At 48.9% G+C, this 22,930-nt stretch overlaps 1 protein-coding gene across 18 annotated transcripts in view; it reads left to right on the forward strand.

The window, feature by feature from the left end:
* The window catches only part of PIGG (phosphatidylinositol glycan anchor biosynthesis class G (EMM blood group)), a 45,787-nt gene extending 28,499 nt beyond the window's left edge, over positions 1–17,288 (forward strand). For 5 of the 18 annotated variants that reach the window (XM_089911360.1, XM_022554764.3, XM_022554770.3 and 2 more), the window contains 3 exons: positions 3,555–3,864; positions 7,444–7,607; positions 11,181–17,288. In XM_089911360.1, coding sequence (XP_089767486.1) covers positions 3,555–3,864; positions 7,444–7,607; positions 11,181–11,394 — 688 coding nt within the window. In that variant the 3' untranslated portion in view covers positions 11,395–17,288. Of the gene's footprint in view, positions 1–3,554; positions 3,865–4,274; positions 7,608–8,711 lie in introns of those variants that run through there. The other 13 variants (XR_016393171.1, XR_016393172.1, XM_022554766.3 and 10 more) reach the window with 13 other exon arrangements.
* Positions 17,289–22,930: the final 5,642 nt, after the last annotated feature.

Below are 22,930 nucleotides of genomic sequence, written 5' to 3' on the forward strand. Positions count from 1 at the left end.
GTACCCTGCAACTTTACTGAATTCATTGATGAGCTCTAGTAGTTTTTTGGTATTGTCTTTAGGATTTTCTATGTATAGTATCATGGCATCTGCAAACAGTGACAGTTTTATTTCTTCCTTTCCAATTTGGATGTCTTTTATTTCTTTCTCTTATCTGATTGCTGTGGCTAGGACTTCCAATACTATATTGAATAAAAGTGGTGAGAGTGGGCATCCTTGTCTTGTTCTTGATCTAGATCTTTTCACCACTGAGTATGATGTTAGCTGTGGTCTTATCGTATGTGGTCTTTATTATGTTGAGGCATGTTCCCTCTATACCCACTTTCTAGAGAGTTGTTTTTTCTTTTTATCATAACTGGATGTTGAATTTTGTGAACTGCTTTTTCTGCGTCTATCGAGACGACCGTATGGTTTTCATTCTTCAGTTTGTTAATGTTGTGAATCACTTTGATTGATTTGTGGATATGGAACCATCTTTGCATCCTTGGGATAAATCCTACTTCATCATGGTGTGTGATCCGTTTAATGTTTTGCTGAATTCGGTTTGCTAATATTTTGTTGAGGATTTGTTACCTGTGTTCATCAGTGATATTGGCCTATAATTTTTCTGTGTGCAATATCTTTGTCTGGTTTTGGTATCAGGGTGATGCTGGCCTCATAGTATGAGTTTGGAAGCGTTCCTTCCTCTGTAATTTTTTGAAATAGTTTGAGAAGGATAGGTATTAACTCTTCTCTAGATGTTTGGTATTGCTTTCCTAATCAGAGAAAGAAAAGCAAGTGTTATCCTCTCTAAAAAGGTGTCAAGGTGAATTCTGAGGGCTATGGCCCGGTTGTTTGGGTGGCTGAGGGGCACAAGGGCCACACCTGGAAATAAGACCTGTCAACTGGTGTGGGACGTCAAGGCGATGCCAAGGGCCTGGCTGAGGTGACGGCAGAGTGGCAGGCCTTCACCTGAGGCAGGGAGGTCAGGTGGGGAGACATCTTAAAGACTGTTCGCTTCAAAGTCTGAGACTCTGGGCAGATGTCAAGGCTGGATGTCACATGTGAGGGCATCCAATCCAGGGGTGTTTGTTTAAATCTCAAAGTGCAACACATGAATAAATTCCTCTTTCCTCTCAGATACACCTGATTTCAGCATCACTCACTTCAAGACTTCGATGACTTCCTTACCTTTCATGGATAGAACAGCATGTACCTTGTTGGTGCCCAAAATATAGGCCAGTGCACCCTTTCATTAACCTGCACTGCTTGGTTCACATCCGTCCCGTAGAATGCTTCCATTCTCCACCCCGATCTGTCCTGATTCTAGACCCCTCTTGGTTCTAGATCTGCCCCAATTCTAAAGCTGCCCTAATTCTAGGTCTGCCTGAAAGCTGCTTCTCTCCTTTCAATCCCCACAGGTGCTGCTGTCCATCAGTATTCTAGAATCCTCTACATTTAACTCTTGACTTTCTTCTCCACTCTGAAGCCCAGACCTGGCTGGAGCAGAAAGCCAATTTTCAGTGGTTCTGGATGTGCAGGCACAGCTGACTGGTTAGGGCAAGAGGTGGATCCATTAAAGGCATCCGGTGGCGCTCTCCCTCCTGTTCACAGTCAGTCCTCCTTGATACAGAACCCAGCCCCTTTCTTCTTTGAAACTTCTCTGATTACTTGGACCTTTGCTCATTTCCCCCTCTTTGACCCTGTGGGTCCGTCATCAGCACTCAGCTTAGCACACACCTTGGCTGTGGTTGCATCTGACCCCAGCTCCTCCACCAGGGTGATCCCCATGGCGGGCCTCATATCAGCCTCTGGTGTCTCCGTGTTGCCAGTAGATAGTGCTCCACTCTTTAAATTAAACTGATCATCCTAAAAAAAAAAAAAAAAAAGCATTTTTTAAAAACGCAGAAACTGGGCTTCCCCGGTGGTGCAGTGGTTGAGAATCCACCTGCCAGTGCAGGGGACACAGGTTTGATCCCCAGTCCGGGAAGATCCCACATGCCGCCGAGCAATTGAGCCCGTGCGCCACAACTACTGAGCCTGTGCTCTAGAGCCCGCGAGCCACAACTACTGAGCCCACGTGCCACAACTACTGAAGCCCACACGCCTAGAGCCCGTGCTCCGCAACAAGAGAAGCCACCGCAGTGAGAAGCCCATGCACGGCAACGAAGAGTAGCCCCCGATCACTGTGACTAGAGGAAGCCCCGCATGCAGCAACGAAGACCCAACGCAGCCAAAAATAAATAATAAATAAGATAAATAGGTTTATTTTTTAAAAATGTATAAACCTTTTCCTAAGAAAATCTGATATAGGAAAATTCAGTTTTCAACACAGATACATTCTTTTTTTTTAATTTTATTTATTTATTTAATTTTGGCTGCATTGGGTCTTCATTGCTGTGTGCAGCTTTCTCTAGTTGAGGCGAGCAGGGGCCACTCTTTGTTGCGGTGCGCGGGCTTCTCATTGCAGTGGCTTCTCTTGTTGTGGAGCACGGGCTCTAGGCACGCGGACTTAAGTAGTTGTGGCTCACGGCCTCTAGAGCACAGGCTCAGTAGTTGCGGCGCACGGGCTTAGTGACTCTGCTGCATGTGGGATCTTCCCGGACCAGGGCTTGCTTGAACCCGTGTCCCCTGCATTAGCAAGTGGATTCTTAACCACTGCACCACCAAGGATGTCCCCGGATACATTCTTAAGGTGAACATTTCATTTAAAATTTTATTTACTTAGCGTCACTTTAAATAATCAGCTTTTCTAGTACTATATAAAATGTTTGATTTATGAAATTGATCTAAAATATGTTTTAGGAATATATAGTGCCATAAACTGTATCCTTTACAGGTGATGACTGTGCTAAAATACTTAATCCACAGTAGTAGTTAACATTTACTGTGTGCCAAACGCTTTACGTGCGTTCTCTTGTTTAATTGTCAGGACAGCCTTGTGAGGTGTAGGTACCATTTCTCTTCATTTTATGAATAAGAAGCTGAGCATCAGAAGTTGTAATTAACTTGCCCCAACAGCAGAGCTCGTCTGTGGCAGTGCCCAGACTAACCTGGCGCCACCTTCCTCCAGACCCGCAGTCCGGACCGCACCACTGTGTGTGTGTGTCTGTACACACATGCAAGCACGTACTTAAATCTGCTTGGTTGTGAACATGCTCGGTTGTGTCTTAGCATTTATGAACTTACGGAATTTCCTGACAGAGCTGGACCTTATCCTACTGCAGTGGTTTTTCAAACTAACTATGCAAAGTAGGTGGACAGTTCTTTTGGCTACAAGTAATGGCTCTGGTCCTACACCTAGGTGATCCTTGGGCCACAGGAGCAAGTTTTCCTGTAAGCCGGCTCCATCAGAGAAGTGAGCACAGAGCGGACAGGCCTGCCGGCCTCTGGGCGGGGCGTCCTGGGAGGCTGATGTGCAGGGGCAGACGCCCTCACTTCCACAGAGCTCCCCCGGCGGGTGGGTCCTGAAGCTTCTACTGTCAGCTCAGTAGACACGTGGTTTTCATGGGAAAACGTGTGTTTGAATTTTTCTAGCTGGTGCTAATGAATCTGACTTGTTTTGCTTTCTTTAGGGGCATCACCGAAGCTCGTTTTGTTTATGTCTTTGTCCTTGGCATTCTGTTCACGGGCACCAAAGGCTTGCTTAAATCTCAGATCACTGCTGATGACTTCACAGTCAAGACCGTGGGCCTCTGGGAAATATACAGCGGGTTAGTTCTGCTGGCGGCGCTGCTCCTCAGACCTCACAATCTTCCCGTCTTAGCCCTGAGCCTCGTCATCCAGACCATCATGACTCAGTTCGTCTGGCGGCCCCTGAGGCACAACGCAGCTGAGGTCACCGTGATGCATTACTGGTTCGGTCAAGCGTTCTTCTATTTTCAGGTAGGTTTTCATCATTATCGTGGGTAGAAGACTATTAACTTTTTATGTTGTTTATCTTTTAGTTTTTCTTTGAGAAAATTTTACCATAAGCTAGGAAGTTATACTGTATGTTTAGTGAAAGAGCTGTCAGTACGGCGTGGTGAGTCATGCTTAAATTGCACGCATAGCATAAAGTACATTTAGTTATTTAAGACGGACATCCTCGGTGGCGGTGTATAGTGGCTGCGCTGGATCTGCTTTCAGCGGGCGGTCAGGGCAGCGCATCATGTTCCCGTGGCTTTATCAGATGTGGATGATGACTGCTCTCACCTGCTCCCCTGGCTGTCAGCACTGGGCATTTCTGGGGCTCCCCACTTGGTTATTAATCTCTTGGGCCCCGTGGTTGTCACGTCTTCTCTCCTGTGTTGAAGGGCCCGTAAAGGCAAGTCCAGCCGCCCCCAGGGTAGACCTCAGTGTGCAGCTGTGTACTTGGGAAGTACCTGGACAGGTGAACAGAGCATCCAGCTCCCGGCCTTGGAGGGACCGAGTTCCACCCCAGCCTTCCCGCATCGCTGCCCTGGGTCAGGGGGCCCCGCCCTCGACCTGTACCGCACGCATCACCCCTGAGGGTGGAGCGCAGTCGCCGGAGTCCCCATCTCGCTCCGCGCTGTCCGGCCAAGGAACTTTGCAAAGCGACTGAACGTCTGAGTGTGTTTTCCCGTCTGTACAGTGAGGATCTGCATTTCCTCTCTCCTCTGTCCAGACCCTGGAGCTTGCCTGGTGCCCTGTGTCCCGGCAGCTTGGCCTGGGGCCTCTTCCTCGTCTCCTGGTTTCCGGCTGCTTCCAGCCTCACCGCAGTTGCATGGCTTTTCCTTTTGTTTCCTGAAGCCCAGAAGTGGGCAGGGGTAAAGTACTAGAAATCTGTAAGTCCTGGAGGGATGTGACCTGACCCTCCCCATGTCTGTGCCTCCCCAATCCTCCAGCCCCACTTTGCTTCCATCTCCCTTTCACTCCAGCTGTAGCCTCGCCCCAAGGACCCCCACTTTCAGTGCCTACCGTTGTCACCAGGACCTCGCAGCGACGCCACAGCTGGGGTCCTTGCGGACCCAGGGCGTGGCCCACACGTCCCTGGCGCCTGAGCCGCCCGTCGCGGGAAGGTGCCATCTCTGACAGCCGAGCACCGGACCATGGATTCTGTTCCTTGTGTGTGCCTCATGCTGTTTTACCACCGAGGACACAGCTGTTCGTACCTCTCAGAAGGTCACAGGCGTCATGGATGTGGGGAAATGCAGAGCTTGCATTTCCAGAATTGCAGAGTACCAGCCGGGAGTGGGAAGACAGCGAAGGGACCAGCGTGAACGTGGGCCCCAAGGGAGGAGGGAGGAGAGCGGCCGAGTGCCTCTTCCGGGCGCACCTGCGTCAGAGCTGTCCTGCCGGCCGGTTGGCGTAGCTCATGTGTAGCCTCGGAAGGACTGTAGGTTTCACTGCACATTTCAAGAAATGTCCAGATGGCCCATGTCAGACTGTTTCCTCTCTTCATCTGGACATCACTTGCAGGCCTGTTCCTGGGGGTTGCCTCTCGTCTGGAGGTCAGTTAATGATGGTCACTCTGTCTCTGAGCACAAGTGGCTTGGTGGGGAATGGGAACGCTGTCACATTGGAAGATCGCCTCGTCCCTCTGCCTTCTCCAGGCTCCCCAGGGCCCAGCTGAACCGTGGGCCTGTCTGAAGAACGCAGGACACCCCTGCCTGGGGGCGCACAGCCCCACAGCTCTGCGTGGGAGACCTCCCAGCAGCGCCCACACAGTCTGCAAGCTGCAGGTGCGTCCTGGGGGCACAGCAGACCCTGCTGGCCTGATCAGGCAGGTGCCCACAGTCTCCCTCTGAACCCAGACGGAGAAGGCGGCTACTGCTCAGGCAGCCTGGCTCAGCACTGAGGCCTCAGTGTCAGGAAGACTGACCACAGGTGACTCCCGAGCGGGGAGGCAGACTCTGACGTTCGGTGTGCTCCTCTGGGGGGCATGTGGCCTCGTCCCTCGGGGGTGAGCACGAAGCTTCCGTGACGGCGTGTGATGCTGGCACATCTCAGGCGCTGCCCGTGGGCAGCCAGAGTGCACGAGTCCAACGGCCCCGGGCGTCCCTGCGGTGGCGCCATCAAACGTGCTAGAGGCCCTCAGGAGCAGACCAGCGCAGGTCGGCCCTTGCACGGCGGGCCCCACAGCAGGTCAGACGAGCAGCAGTTGTGCGGCCTTGGGAGCAGAGCGCCCCTGGGGCCGTCCTCATCTCCCCTCCCACAGCCCTTCCCTCGGGCGTCTCCCTTTTCTCACTGTCGGGTTTCCTGGCAGGAGAATCACAGGCTCTCCGCTCCTTCTTCCGGCCTTCAGCTCACCAGCTCCTCGTGGTATGGGGTCAGGAGCATGGTGCCCAGCTGGCATCCACAGCTCTCCGCGGGCCCCTGGGTCTCTCCCTGCCTCGGTTCCCCACCTGCACGGTGTCAGGACTGTTGAGGATCTAGTGAGTTAACGCAAGGAAAGCCCCAGAGCATGCAGGCCGCGCCTTAGGTCGACCCTCTCTGACGGCTGAATCGGCTTCAGCGGGACCTCCAGCGACCTGCCTGGTGTGGGACCCGCTTTTCCATCTTCGGCCCACCTCCCCTCAGCGTGGCGTTTGGGACTCTTGTTCTCCCTCCCCTGCTCCTCTCAGCAGCTCTAGGGTCTCCTCCTTCTCCAGGGAGGGAGTCGTGCAGTTGGGGGAAAGCCCAGGCGGACGTGGGCAGAGCAGGGGGTCAAGGGGGAAGCTGCACGAAGGAGGTTATTGTTGAGGGAAGAGCACGGCTCTGAGATGTTTGGGGTCTACACCACAACCCAGTGACTGCCTGGAGTGCCACACGGCTGAGGGAGAAGGCGGTGGGCTTCACCCAGCCGGACTTGTGTCCCAGGCCATCGGGTCAGGAGCTCCCGGGAGGGGCCTTTGCTGGGCTGGGACAGACATTTGTGCCGTCAGACCCGTAAACATCATGAGTGTCTCAGGAAAGGCCCCCAGCGTCAACAAAGACTGAGAGTGGAGAGGGACTGAACCTCGTGAGACCCTTCCCTGGGATTCAAAACCCCACCCTCCCTGCGTGGGGCGAGCTGTCCTGTTACTGGCCTAGATCTTGCATCTGACACCTGAGCCGTACACCAGGCAGCCAGCCCGCCCTCCCTCTGCTACCTAACAGCGGCGTCCACCCTCGAGCGAGCCGCGTGGCAACACCGCCCTCAGCTCCCCCGTGCCACGTGCAGCCCTCAGGCTGGGTCCCTGAGGAGGGAGGTCGGTGTGTCTGTCTGAAGTACATAGATCTGGGGAAGTTTGGAATTTTCCATAGTTCATCATCAGACTTACATTTGTGTAGTCTCTCGAAGGTAAAAGACATTCCACTTGCTCCTCCTGCCTGGGCGTGAGGCGGGCAGGTGGAGGGACAGCATCTAGGGTCAGCCCCGGAACCAGGAGTGAACGGGCAGCTGGGGCGCCTGTGTGTCCAGGTCACCGTGACCGGCTCTCACAGTTGCTAGTGGCCATGGTATGAGACCAGCCGGCTCAGCCTGTTTCTCCCCGTGTCCAGGGAAACTCCAACAGCATCGCCACCGTGGACATCTCAGCAGGCTTCGTGGGCCTGGACGCCTATGTGGAGATCCCAGCCATGCTCCTGACGACGTTTGCGACATACACGGGGCCTGTGCTGTGGGCCAGCCACCTGGTAAACTTCCTGACCTCAGAAGCCAGCAGGTGAGGCTCCTTCGTCTTTAATCTGATGGCAGATTAACTCGTGTTGCAGAGACAGGGTGCCTGAACCCCAAGGGCTTAAAGGTCTCGATTTTCATCCGTTTCCTTGACCTTGAACAGTCCACAGTGCGTGGCAGGGCTGGCCTGTGTTGGGGCGGCTCAGACACCCCTGCTGGCTTTTTCCAGCTCATACCAAGGTGTGTCTCCAGAGGGACAAGAAGGAAGGTCTCTTTTCATTTTCCCTGCTTGCTGGTGACCTGGTTGGAGCATGGGGCAGGGGGGATGGCGGGGGGGATGGCAGGGGGGATGGCGGTGGGGAGGGGGTGTTCCCTTTGGAACAAGAGAACAGGAGATGCTGCTTCTAACTTCCAGGATCCCTGCTGGAGGGAGACAGGAGCCTGGACAGTCCTGAGGGGCTGGCCATGGGGGTGCGACTCCGTGTTGCCCTGTCCTGCCCCCACGGAGTCCAATGGTCACCAGCCCCAAAGGCTCCTTTCCCAGCAGACTGACGGGGCAGCCCACTGCCCTGTCCTGCCCAGCACGTCCATCCGTCCACCCCTCCCCTGCCTGTTTACTCCACAGCATTCCCCGCCCCTCGCATGCAGTGCTTCCTTCCTTGTTTATACCCGCTCCCCTCAGAAAGGGGGCTTCGTGAGGAAGGGGCCTCCAGCTTCTACCCACACAGTGACCTCGGTGCCCGGGCCGACCTGGCAGAATGCAGCCCAGGTGGTGTGTGGATGCCTGATTCTGCGCTTCCCACACGGGCCCTGGCTCCCCGGTCTGTAAAACGGGCGATGGTGTTGCCGCCATGGGTTGTAGGCCCATGTGAGGTGCCGTGGGGTGTGAGGCTCCCTTAGTGCCTCTGAACTTGTAACACGCTCCCCTCCGCACCCCGGGGGGTCAAGCGGGTCAGGGAGGCCCCAGGAGGACACTTTGCAGCTGAGGGGAGGGCGAGCTTTCTGCCCCCGCCCCCCTCGGGGCCCGCACCTCCCCGCCCGAGTTAACAGCACAGGCCTCACCGTGGTGACGTCTGACCCCACACTGAACCCGCCCCCGCTTCCTCAGCCCCCTTCATGGGTTCTTCTCAGTCCCACGTGTCACCCCCAGACCAGCTCCTGAGACACAGGCCTCCGGGACCCTCTGCCTCTGCACCAAGCTCACGTCCACATCGGTGGATGGGGCGAAGGTGAGCGTCAGATTTTGGAGCAAGAAAACAAGGGACAGCTCCCCCTGAGGAGGGTGGGCTTCTGCTCTGAGGCCGCGGCTCCCGGTGGGCTCCACCTGCTCTCCAAAGTGCCATGGCTGAGCCTTGGCTTCCCCAGCGAGAGGCTCTCTTTCCCCAGCCACAGGCTTCCTGAGGACGAGAGGAGTGCCTGCGTGTGGCCTCTGGGGTGTCTGTGGGCAGACTCCCCTCTGACCAGCCGCTGCCTATCTGGTCTCCCGTGAGCCGAGCGCCTCTGGCGGGAGGGGACGGATGTGGGGTCGCTGTGGGGGGCCCCAGGACGCCCTTCCAGGCTTTCGTGCTGGACGTGAGCCCACGTCAGCGCAGGATCGCCGCCGAGCTGGGGGTTCTTTCATTAGCGGATTCCTAGATGCCCCAGGGGGTGGGTTTGGTGGGGTCGAGAGGCCCAAACTGACCGACAGGTGTCTTTGCATGTCGGGGATCAAGGGGCCGTGAGCCGGTGAGGTGCGCTCACCGCTGCCCCAGAGGGCTGCCTGCCCTGGAGCACGGCTCTCTGCGTGTACCGCGTCTGCAGACCCCAGGTCTGCTGGGCAGGGGGACCCAGGCGGCTGAGGGCCAGACGGTGAGAGCCTGGGCTTCTGTGAAGAGCAGCTTCCTGGTGCTAAATTCACAACTTGATTTTCCTGGCACTTCTCATCTATTGCACTTGTACTGGGGAGAAAAAAGGGCAGATGAAAGCATTTTCTAAAGTGAGTTGAAGCGTTTTAATCAGTTGGAGAGTGCTGTATGATGTTCCCCTAATTAAGGAATGTTTCTCCTTTATTTTAGAAAAGGCTTTTCTTCATTTTCACTCAAGTTTCACTCATTGTTTCTACTTTTTCTAGTAAAATAAGAAGACTATAACCAGATTAAAGTGGTAGAAAAAGAAAACATATTTCTAATGGCTTAAAATTTGGGCACTGGATGGCCCGTGCCCCTCTGCTTTGGGAGCTGGCCTCCGGTCTGGAGCTCGGCAGCGGGGACAGCCGAGCGGTCCAAGCTGCAGGTCCTTCATTCATCCCCTAGGTCGCAAATTGTCATTTGTTGAGGTTACGGGAACTGTCACCCCACTGGCTGTCGCTCTGGAAGGGACCCCAGTCAGTGTCTTCCTAGTGTGTGAAATCGAAACACAAGGAAGTGAGTGTCCTGAGCTGCCCTCCCTCAGTGTCTGGTCGAGAGGGGAGTGGGGTCAGCAGGCTCCCAGCTGAGCACAGACGCCCTGATGCCCCAGGAGGGGGCAGCAGAGCCCGCGCTGAGGCCCGTCATCCACTAGGCCTTTCCCTAGGGTGCCCTTTGCTGGGTGTTGGGGGAAAGGCCCTGGGGAGGGAGGAGGCGATGCTTCGGGGCCCAGCTCTCCAGGGATCCCCTGCGGGATGGACTGGATCCCAAGTGGGACCCAAGGCGTGGGCGTGAGGAGTCACTCCAGGAGCGCGTGGTCTGGTGGGGCAGCGGCAAAATGAGCCAGTCACAGCGCTGCTGTGAGGGGTCAGGACGGCATCCCAGAAGAGGACCTGCAGGGGGGAGTCGAGGCTGCGTGATGCATCAAGGAGAAGGAAGCAGAGCGCGCTGCCTACTGAGGGTGACGGGCAGCTGGAGAGCCCAGCAGGAAGGACGGGCACTGAAGCCCCAGTGGGGAGCCAGTTAGGGCCAGGCAAGGACACCTGCATGCGTGGCGGAGCCCCTGCGCCAGGAGGGGTTAGCAGCAGCGATGCATGTCGCGGATGACCGCGGACAGGCCACCTGGAGACTCCGTGCGGGGTGTGAGGAGAGGCACCAGGACCGGAATCTGGAAAGCCTGGCCCCCGAGGATCTGTGGGTTGACGAGGAGTGAAAGGTGCCTGGGTGGTGGAATTTGTCATCCCGAAATGGTCACAGGCCCCAGAAGGTGCCTTGAAGAACAGGCTAGATTTATGTAATGTGTGGGGATGGCTTGGAAACAAAGACAGTGCATGCATGTGCCTTGAGGGGGACTGTTCTTATTTCAGGAGTGAGCCAACGTCCCCAGACCAGACCAGACAGACCAGACACCCCCCTGGACACCACGCGTATCTCATCCTTGCGTGATTTTCTTTTCATTGTTTATATGTTATAACGTGTATAATTTTAAAATAAATAACTGTAGAATTTGGGGGTGCATTTTTCAAAACTATTTTGCAGATTGTGGTGGCCCTAAGTGACTGGAGGTGCCCGTCTGCAGCTGTCCTCTCCTCGAGCACCACAGTGCCCACCAGACTAAGTCCCAGGAACAGGAATTACTGTAGTCAAAGTACAAATATCGATTATGTGTGTGTGTTCATGCCTCACATGATCCAGAAGTGGCGTGTACTAACGCATGTTTCACTTTTTATTAACAGCGGTTCGGCGCTGAGTCATGCTTGCTTCTGCTACGCACTGATTTGTTCTGTTCCAGTTTCTGCATATATCATTTTTGTGACATCCCTGCGTTATCATTTATTTATATGGAGTGTGTTTTCTCCAAAACTTCTCTATGAGGGAATGCATCTACTCATCACAGCTGCTGTCTGTGTATTCTTCACAGCCATGGACCAAACCAACACAAAGTCTTAGACTAAGTTATTAGAGAGAATATATTTTTTAAACTTTACTGTTTACTTCATGGATTTGCATAATGAAAGAAATCTGTTTAAATGCAAGATCATTCTTAAAAAAACAAGGTGTGAATTCTATAAGGTTGGTAACAGTTTCCATTTCTTTGACTACTGTACTTGAATTTAGGTTAAATAGTAAGTGGTTTTAAAAGGTCATTTTGAAATACTTAGTTTGGATACGAATTGTATTCCCCTGTTGACAATCACTCCAGAAACTTCTGAACTTTTAATTTCCTCTGGATAAGTTACCCAAATATATCTGTTTGAACTGAAGAATAAAAAGTTTCCAGGTTTGTCACAGTGCACGGGAGCCTCGGAGGGCCTGGGGGCTCTGTGGGACGGGGCTCATCTGCTGCCGGGGTCCCCTCGCAGAGCTCAGGAACTACCGGGGTCCCCAGCTGCTTGGGTTTATGTGGGCTACGTCTGTCAGCATTTATGGCATTTAAAATTAAAACTAAGGCATTCAAAAATATGTATTCATTTGAAAATAAGGTTATAAACCCATTGTGTGTTAATACAACATTTTAAAGAAAAATATTTTTTCCAAAACAAAAATATTGAGCGAGGAGAGTGGCATTGCTTTACATTTTTGTGAATCTAATGTCTGACTTAATTGAAGGTGGTTGGATTCTGCATCTGTCTGTTGTGTGTGTGTGTGTGTGGTTGGAGCAGTCGCACAGATATGTCATTGGAAAAGGGAAGAGCACTTTAATACCCTTTTCTGATCATCATGGATGTTCTTTCTTGATACTGCAATAAAATTGGACCTGTGATAGTTTCTTAAAGATTAGTTGGAGAAAGAAGAAATGAGCGTGTGTAAAACAGGTGAAGACCTACTCAGGTCTCACCTGAGTGAACAGACTGGCACCCATGTCCGCTGCCAGGTTTGACAAGGACTGTGGCCATGTTAGGTACTGTTGTTGGGGAAAGCTGGGTGAATTGTACGTGGGACTCTCAGTAATATTTTTATAACTTGTGAGATTTAAACTTTTCAAAATAAAAGTTATTTTAAAAAAGAACAGATCAGTTGCATTGTGGAATCTGAAGCCATATCATTGAACTTTCATGCTCTGCTTCATTAAAATCCATTGATCTGTCTTGCTCCCTGAATGGATCTTTTCCGTGAGGGATCGGTCCGCTTCTGCCAGCATGTCCTAAGGGACCTGGTGCCCCTGTGCTGAGCTACGGCGGTGAGGTGCACCGTGACCACGGGCATAGCAGTTTGACCCACTGTTGCTCTTAATGTGCTTGGTGCCCATCACAGGCAGCCTGTAGAGTTTATTCGAAAGAATGAACCTCTGATCGTTCTTGCTGAGGTACTAGGAATTAGAGCCTGATTTCAGCCCCTGAACAAGTATTTGCTTCCTGGGTGCCAGCACATCCTGGGCTCTGGGGAACCTTAGTGAACAAAACAGGCAGAACCCTGCCCTCATGGAGCTGACATTCTAATGGAAGAAGGCAGATAAAACTCAGATCCATTGTTCCCTGCTGAGAAGAAAATAATAAAGAGGGGAAGTGTGTAAAGAGTGGCCAAAATGCTGTTTTTAGAGAGGGTGTTCACAATCAGCTATTCTGAAGAAGCAACTTTGAGCAGAGCCCTGAACAAAGCGAGGACGAGCTACACCTAGGTCAGCACAGCCCCGCAGCAGGAAGGAGCTGAGGGAGATGTGCAAACAGGGAGGGAATGGAGCGGGCTGGCCAGCTGCTGCTGCAAGAGTGCCACAAAGCCAGGACAAAGGGGGACTGACCAGAGTACTAGAGGGGCACGTGCCCCAGGGGGAGCCGCTGAGGAAAGCAGGCAATGCCCTGTCTGCAAGGCCCTTTGCCTATGGCCTTCCCACCATCCTGGACTATTATTACCAGAACTAACCACAGATGAAAAACAGGTGTAGAGGCCGAAAATTCTGTTTGGGGCCACAAAGCTAGTGAATGTGTGGACAGTCTGAGCAGACACTATGAGGCTCTGCTGTGGTGAAGGACGTGGGATGAAGAGTTAAGTGCAAGAGAGCTGGTCCAGGGTCAGTGGCCCTCTGGGCTTAGTGGCCAGCGGAGGGCAGAGCAGCCACACAGCGGGAATGCGGAGGAGGAGCAACCTGGGGATGCAGGCAGTGTGTGAGAACGCTCAGGGTCACCCCCGACCTGGTGTGAGAGGAGAAGGCTGCAGACCTCGCCTCCTGGCCCTGTGTCGGAAATGGCAGCACTCCCCCACCCCAGGTGCCCATCACACCCCCCTCAGTGGCATATGCCACCCATCAATGCACCCCGTCACCTGGCCTCAGTCACAGGCGTCTCTCGCCTGGGTTCTGAATAGAGCAGGCCACGGTCATCTTTGAAAGTAAAAATCAGGCAACAGTGCCCTGGTCAAAACCCTTCTAGGGCTCATCTCATTCATTTAGAACAAAACCCAAGCTCCTGGTGCTGGCCTGTGCCACCCTGCCCTCACCTCAGCAGATGCTGCAGACTGCACCAGCTCCTTCTTCACACAAGGCAGTGCCCAGTCGTGTGTGGTACGGTTTATGGAGCTGTGATTTCCTGCACTGTTTTCTTGACCTTGAACCTTCTTATTTCTCTTTTTGCTGCCCTCTTCCCCCTCCTCCTTTACCTTCCTAGGGCCTGCCCCACCCCACCTTTTTAAGGAAAAGTAGTATTTTTTGTCATTTTTTAATTGTAAATACTTCAAACAATGAAGAAAAACACACCTATGATTGTGGATTTATGTGTTTCTTAGATCTGTTAGATTTTCTTTATATATTTTAAAAGTGTTATTAGACACATATACACTGTTATATTTTCCTTATATATCTACTTTGTATCATCATGAAATATCCCTATTTATCTCCAGTAATACTCCTTGTCTTAAATTCTATTTTGTCTGATATTAATACTGCCACTCCAACTTTCTTATGATTACTGTTTGCATATATCTTTTTCCATCCTTTTAATTTCAGCCTACTGTGACTCTGTTTAAAGTGGCTCTTTTAAGCTCAAAATTTGCATCCTGATTTTTTATCCAGTCTGACAATCTCTGCCTTGTAATTGAAATATTTTGTCCATTTACATTTAATGTAATTATTGATACAATTGGATTTAGAGCTGCTATTTTTCTCTTTGTTTCATTTTTGGTCATTGTTGTCATTCTTCTGTGTCTCCTTTCTTGTCTTCTTTGGGTTAATTTAATACTTTTTAGTGTTCCATTTTATCTTCACCATTGTCTTTATATTAAATTAACAGACTATCTTTTAGAATAGTTTTTGTTGTATGGAAAAATTCAGTGGAAAGTACAGAGAGTTCTCATGTTACAGTCTCCTCTCTGCACACACACACAGTTTGCTCTATTATTAACATTGTGCGTTAGTGTGGTACACTTGTTACAATTGATGAGCCAATATTGATACATTATTATTAGCTAAAGTCCATAGTTGGCATTAGTGTTCACTCTTTGTCTTATATATCTACTGGTTCTGAGAAATGTATAATGACATATATCTACCGGTATATCATCATATAAAATAATTTCACTGCGCTAAGAATCCCTCGTGCTCCACACCCTCCCTGGAGACCCTGCTCTTTTTATTGTCTCCATGGCTGGAATCATACAGTCTGTAACTTTCGCAGGTTGGCCTTTTTCACTCAGTCACATGCATTTAAGTTTCCTCCATGTCTCTTTGTGGTTTGATAGCTCATTTCCTTTTAGTGCTGAATAATATTCCACTGTTTGGATGGATCACAGTTTATCCATTCACCTACTGAAGGACTTCTTGGGTTCTTCCAAGTTTTGACAACTATGAATAAAGTTGCTATAGACATCTGTGACTGGCTAGTGTGCTCAGTGGGATTTCAGCCCCACTTGCCACACACCAAGATCTTGGGACACAGTGTAGAGCTGCATGCAGGGACCTGAGCAGAGCAGAGCGAGGTCCCTGGATATTAACTGTGCAGAGACCCCCACAGAGCCCATGTCAGGAGGGATGAGAGCTCAAGAAGGAGGTCTGTATGAAAAGAAATCCTGGATTACTTGGAACATTTGAACACATGGAGAGAATGTTTTCACTTCTGTCAAAAGTTGGGGGTGGGGCTTCCCTGGTGGCACAGTGGTTAAGAATCCACCTGCCAATGCAGGGGACACGGGTTCGAGCCCTGGTTTGGGAAGATCCCACATGCCACGGAGCAACTAAGCCTGTGCGCCGCAACTACTTAGACTGTGCTCTAGAGCCTGCAAGCCACAACTACTGAGCCCACGTGCCACAACTACTGAAGCCCGGGCGCCTAGAGCCTGTGCTCCACAACAAGAGAAGCCACTGCAATGAGAAGCCCGCATACCACAACGAAGACTAACCCCCATTTGCCGCAACCAGAGAAAGCCCACGCACAGCAACAAAGACCCAACGCAGCCAAAAATAAAAATTAATTAATTAAATACATTTATTAAAAAGAAAAAAATTAAAAGTTGGGGATGACATGGCCACAGGTTCATGGAAAACATCAGTCAGCTGTTAATTCCAACAAAAACAAGAAAGAGAATGTAGTCGCAGAACCCCATTTACCTCACCTATGGACAATGTTTATGATCTTAATAAAGGAGAATACTGATTTGACCCCTAAAAATCCCAAAACTCTACTGGGGAGAGAAGGTTGTGTGTCAGGTGGGGGGTATAAAAAGCTAGTCCCAATGTTCAGTAGTAAGAAATCAGCGGGGGAAGGGATAAATTGGGAGATTGGGATTGACATATACACACTACCATGTATAAACTAGATAACTAATAAGAACCTACTGTACAGCACAGGGAATTCTACTCAATACTCTGCAATGACCTATATGGGAAAGAATCTTAAAAAAAAGAGTGAATATATTTATATGTATAACTGATTCACTTTGTCGTACACCTGAAACTAACACAACATTGTAAATCAACTATACTCCAATAAAAATTTTTTTAAAAAGAAATCAGTAATCGTCTAAAATGGAAATAACCAGCACAGTAATCATTTTTTCCATACATATGGAGGCATATTATCAAAGAAAATGGTTGCTTACAGGGGTGGAAATATGAATAGACAGATAAAACAATAGTACAATTGACTTTGAAATTAGACGTAGTATTAGCTTTACTTAAAATTGAACACTGGATTAGTATAATTTACCACAGTAACAGATTAATCCGGGAAAAAACTGTGGAAGGAAAATCAAAATGGAGTCAGTATTGCTAAGAAGCTCTGAAATGGAGCTGGGGGCCACTGCGGGAGCTTATATGGGCCCAACCTGAATGGAATCTGACCTTTTGGCCAGTTAAGGTCCCAATGAAGGCATCTGCTGGAAACTCCAGATGCTAATCTGACCCTCACCCTAATGACAGCCGTCACTTAAGGACAAATATCTTCTTTCTTGTGTCAGAGCACAGCCTCATGGCTTTTGCTTTATAAGCTTCTGCCTCTTTCTGTTCCCTGGAACACGCTTTTGGTTTTACCTGAATCTGTGCCTCCTGAATTATAATTCTTAAGACCCCAGATAAACTCTTTTCTTAATTGCAAGCTTCTGTGGCTTTTTTTCCTCTTTGGTTGACAAAACAAATGATCATGATAATCGATGGAAAAATACATAGATAGAACTCAATGCTTATTTATATTGGGAAAAAAAACCACACACACAAAAAAACAAATCCATCCCCCCAAAAAAACTCTTAGCAAACTAAAAAGAGAAGAAACTTCCTTAATGTTAAAAAAGTTATCTACCAAAATTCCAGGCAAACCTCATATTTAATGACTTAGCTCAGAGAAAAGAAGAGGAGGCCTGTCATTCCACCTCTACTCAACTTTGTGTTGGAGATGTCTGGGAGGGAAAACTTTCCCCTTGTACCCACCTTGAGTTCTTGTGGCTGGACTAATAACATTGACACAGGGCAGATTAACAGGAGACAAAGACAGAAACTTAATTCATGAGTCTCTTAGAAAGGACTTAAGAAGTGGCCAAAGCAGGCAGCTTTTAGACTTTTTAGACAAAGAAGCAATAAATTTGAGAGTAAGTGACAGGACAAAGAAATTTAGGTTTGGGTGCTTGACTAGGAAGGAATTTATGGGACTTCCCTGGTGGCATAGTGGTTAAGACTCCGTGCTCCCAATGCAGGGGGCCCGGGTTCGATCCCTGGTTAGGGAACTAGATCCCACATGCCACAACTAAGAGTTTGTGTGCCACAACTAAGACTCAACACAACTAAATAAATAAAAAGGAATGTACTCAAAATTTGGGTTTGAGTAGTAAAGAAGCAAAGGTTTGTTTAGACAGGTTTCTCGCCCTGAACTTCCTGTCTCTGGAGATAAGGGTGTCCTTCTACGTCCAGATGCAGGGAGGGCACCTTCACATGGGAGACATTTCCTGCTTTCAGGGCACAGAGAGGAAGGTCAGAGTGTCTCTCTTGTGTTGGCCATTTTCTAAGTAACTTTAATTCAAACTAACTAAAATGCCATTGAGGTACATTTTTCTACCTACCTTGGGCCCCAGCAGAGGTCTTAGCAAGAACACTTGGATCATTTGCAGAGTGTTTGGAAACCAAGGACATCATTTATGTCAACTGAAATTTTTAAATGCACAACGTGAGAGCTGTGAGTTTCAGTTTTATTCAGGGACATTACTGATCACAATAGCCTAGGAGATAGTCTCTCAGGTAGCTCTGAGGAACTGCTCCGAAGAGGTAGGGGAGCAGTCAGTATATGTGCATTTTTTGGCTGGGAAATACTCCCATCAGGGAGTTTGAGCCACCTGTCTCCTCGCATGGCCCTGCAATAAACCTTTCTCTGCTCCAAACTCCGACGTTTTGGTTGTTTGGCCTCACTGTGCATCGGGCACGTGGACTTGTGTTCCGTAACAGTAGGTTAACAACTGCAGTGGCTAATGACCTGGCCCTTGTAGAACCAGATGGAAGACAACATTATTAGCCACAGATGATATTGGAAATGGACCAATAATTAGAACTAAAAAGAAATTTTTGCAATGTTGTTGGTTACAAAATTAGTACACTAGGTCAGTAACAGTCTTTACACCAGCAATAACCAAATAGAACATGAAGTTTTTAAAAAGGCAACATTTACAATAGCCACAAAAACTAAAATGCATCTCAGGGAAAATCTAACAAAAATCAGGCAAGGCAGTTACAAAGAAAAGTATTAAGCTTTATTGAAAAACATAAAAGAAGACACAAATAAGTGGAGAGATAGACCTATTCAAAGATGGAAGGACTCAAAATTACAGGATGGCATTCTACTCAGAGTAATGTGTAAACCCCATGCAATTCTAGCCCGCGCCCTGGCAAGGTAATGCAGGGTACGTGACGGTCTTATCTGAAATGCACATGGAAAGTGCCAAGAGCAACATTCTGAAGAAAGACATTGGACAGGCAGTTCAATAGAAAAAAATGAATGACGTGGAAGAAAATTTGTGTAAATATAGAATATCAATACATGTGAGTGTCGGGGAGGGGGAAATTTTCCTGCCCCTTCTAGGTTTTTCCTGCTGGTCTAACAATTAAATTGACATGAGACAAATTAACAGGAGAAAATCAAACTGTCAATGAAAAGTTAATTAGTCAATCTAAGGAAGAAATGGAAAATTTTATTTGCTCCAAATTTGAGGATTATAACCCATGAAGAGCATCTCAGAAGACTGAGAACCATTCTGCCTGTTAGAAGTCAAGGCATAGTTATATACGTTTCTTGAGACAGAGGGCTATACATCAAAAGATGTATTATTGACAGTTTACATAGTCCAGATCTAAGCGGCATCGTGATGGGTCATGTGACCCCTTAGAAGATCAAGACGGAATGTTATCTTTAAGGAGTTGCCTTGTTGACACTGGGAGAACGTTTCTCTTTACGGTTGAGCAGGTGTTCCTGCCAGTGGAGAGGTTTGTTTGATGCATAATGCATATCCACAAAGCACGGTAGGGGAGGGAGGAGGCCAAAGGGCAGAGAAAATTTTTTATGTTTAAATTTTTCTTGTCTTGCCATAAAATATGAATTTTATTTCACAAAAGTTTACTAATACGTATACAGGGAGAGACCCAGGAAAACTGACCAAAATGGCCAAAGCCCTCACCTTTAATACCATCCTCAGCTAAAGACAGAAGAGGATGTTTAGGGTGGGATGAATCAATTTACGGGCAGTTACAGGAAAAGCACAGTAAACAAGGGTAAGATTGTGGTGCAGATTTAAGTCAGTGCCTTCTCCACTGTTAAAGAGTTTCTAGAGGTTTGGTCACCCTCCTCTTCTTGGTATAGAGGTGAAGACGCCCTCACAAATGGAGATTTCCCTTACAAGTGTAAATGTTTCTTACAAAAGGGAAGGAAATTCCTGCTTGGTTTTCAGAGTTTTCCCCATGTCCTGCTGCTTCTTAGAAAATAACCAGCTTAAAATAATATGCTGTGAGACACATTTTATGGTGGCAAATTTTGTTCCCCTAAGTGAGAGATGATGTTACAAACAGCTTAAAAATAATAGATTTAATAAAGGCACTGAAATAAAAAAGAAAAGGTGTGAGAAAAATTAGCTACCCATACAATAAAGATAAAATGATAAAGGAGATACATGGATAGATGACAGATAGATACACACACACATCTGATGACAAATTAAAATTATAATAGAGTAATCATAGTGAAACTGAAGAGGACTCTGTGGGGCTCCTGGACACAGAAGCCTTTCTGTGTCCCGTTTCTTGTTTATAGGGAACAGACTCCAGCCTCCATGACCTTCCCTGAGTCCTAAATGGCAGGTCCAAACAGTTGCTAATCAGGGAAGGGAGGGGATGCAGAGACAAGGGAGGAGTGGCCAAGAAACAATAGCGCAGCCTTGGGGGAGTGTCCTGGTTCCCCCTCGAGGGATGCACATAACAATATCTTTGGACTTCCCTGGTGGCACAGTGGTTAAGAATCCGCCTGCCGATGCAAGGGACATGAGTTCGAGCCCTGGTCCGGGAAGATCCCACTTGCCGCAGAGCAACAAGCCTGTGCACCACAACTACTGAGCCCTCATGCCACAACTACTAAAGCCCAAGCGCCTAGAGCACATGCTCTGCAACACAAGAAGCCACCGCAATGAGAAGCCTGTGCACCGCAACGAAGAGTAGCCCCCGCTTGCTGCAACCTCAGAAAGCCCGTGTGCAGCAACAAAGACCCAACGCAGCCAAAAATAAAATAAATAATAATTTTTTTAAAACACCAATATCTTTGAGCTTCTTACAGAACTAAAACCCCCAACAAATGGAAGACGTCAGCATTCTTCATTCCAGAGAAGACCACCTGAGGCCAGATTAAAGGAGCGCAGGCCCTGCACACACCTTGATCCTTACCAGCAACCTGCCTTTGAACCATTGCTATAAAACCCCTCACCAAATCCTCCCGGGTGGGGACACACAGTTTTTGAGGGGCATGAGCTCACTGTGGCCCCCTTTGCCTGGCAAAGCAATAAAGCTCTTCTTTTCTACTTCACACAAAACTCTGTCTCTGAGATTTGATTCGGCACCAGTGCACAGAGGCCAAGTTTTCGGCAACAATAGCTCAGGCTATGATCTTGGGTGGCCTTGGCCTGCAGCGACTTGAAGCAGGATTTCGATTCCTGGCCAGAGACTGAAGTCAGGCTGCGGCAGTGAGAACGCTGAATCCTAGCCACTAGACCAGTGGCCAGTGACAAGGCCCTGGCCCGTACGGCTTTGCAGAAAATGAATTTCCACAAAGAAACAAAGTAGTGAAATAAGTGAAGTGTTTATTAGGAGGAAAAAGAGTACGTGTGAATAGGCACACGGGTAGGCTGAGAGAGAGAGTGGCCTTCGTGGTAGTTTTTTTTGTTTTCTGTTTTCTTTTTTTTTTTTTTTTTTTTGCGGTACGCGGGCCTCTCACTGTTGTGGCCTCTCCCGTTGCGGAGCACAGGCTCCGGACGCGCAGGCTCAGCGGCCATGGCTCACGGGCCCAGCTGCTCCGCGGCATGTGGGATCTTCCCGGACCGGGGCACGAACCCGCGTCCCCTGCATCGGCAGGCGGACTCTCAACCACTGTGCCACCAGGGAAGCCCCTTCGTGGTAGTTTGAATTGCTTTTATGGGGCATTTCTTCCAGGTTTCCTTTGGCCAATCATCTTGCTTTGCCTCATTTTGAGTCCGTATTTGTTTTATCTCAGGATCCTCCCATGTATGTGCATGCACCTCTTAGCCAAGATGGATTCTAGTGAAGAGGCCTATGGGTAGGTTGACATCACTCCCTTTTTGACCTCCAAGGAGTCTTTCTGTGCGTGTGTAGTCGGGAAGGTCTCCTCGACCTCAAGCATGAGAAATACGTGGCCTCTTATCTGGGCGGGGCTCAGCTCCTCCGCCTCTTCATCCGGCAGGATCTGCCCACCGGGGACAGACTCCAACTGCTCAGCCTGGGGCCCATCTATCTCCTGCCTCAAGGCATACGAAAATGGAGTCAGGCAACCACTGAGGACCTGGTCTCAGACACTACCAGCACCACTGGGAACGTGAACTTTCTGAACCGTTTTAAACTCAAGGACACCACCAGCCGTTCTCAAGACAGTATCTGCTGGCCACTGCCAGCTGTAACCTTATGATCCCAAGGTCTCCCCTTCTAACTATACAAACATTTCGGACTCCAACCAATCCATGCTTAACTAGCATCCTTACTTCTTGCCAGCTCCAGTTATATTCTTGATCAAAAACTCATTTAACTAACTGTAACCTTGCTGATTTTGCCATCATACGCATCCCCCGTTTTGTAGTCCCGCAGAACACAATGCAAGTAATCTTGAATCTGTGTCTCCTGGGCTACAGTTCTAACAAACCCCAAATAAACACCTTTTTATTTTAATCAGGCCTCACCTCAGATTCTAAACTGTTGGTTAACATGTACATTTATATCTAATAATAAAGGATAAAGTGAGATCTCTACCTTAAATTATAAACAAAGATAACTTCCCAGATGGATTAAAGGCCTTATTGGGAAGAGGGAAATTTCTCTCTCTATCCCTCGTGAGTTCTTGTGGCTGCACTGGTAATAAAACTGACTGAAGACAGATTAACAGGAGAAAAAGAAACAAAATTTAATACATGTGCACAGAGGTTTCATAGAAATAGTACCTAAGAAGTGGCCAAAGTAGGCAGGTTTTATACTTTTTAGACAAAGAAACTATAAATTTTGTGAAGGATTGAGAGGACAAAAAAACTTAGGCTTTAGTGCTCAATTAGTGAAGAATCTAAGCAGAGTCTGGGCTTGGGGAATAAATTTTAAAAGTAACAAGGTTTGTTTAGACAAGCTTCTCAGTCCTAATTCCCTGTCCCTGGAGATAAGGGTGTCCTTCTACGTCCAGATGCAGGGAGGGCACCTTCACATGGGAGACTTATTTCCTGCTTTCAGGGCACAGAGAGGACGTTCAGAGTGTCCCTTTTGCAATGGCCATTTCTTAAGTAACTTTAATTCTAAATAATCCACATGCCATTGAGGCACATTTTGGGGCAG

Source organism: Delphinapterus leucas, chromosome 5, assembly GCF_059928025.1.
Source record: "Delphinapterus leucas isolate spDelLeu-1000000601 "Yukka" chromosome 5, BTC_Dleu_Yukka2, whole genome shotgun sequence".
Taxonomy (NCBI): domain Eukaryota; kingdom Metazoa; phylum Chordata; class Mammalia; order Artiodactyla; family Monodontidae; genus Delphinapterus; species Delphinapterus leucas.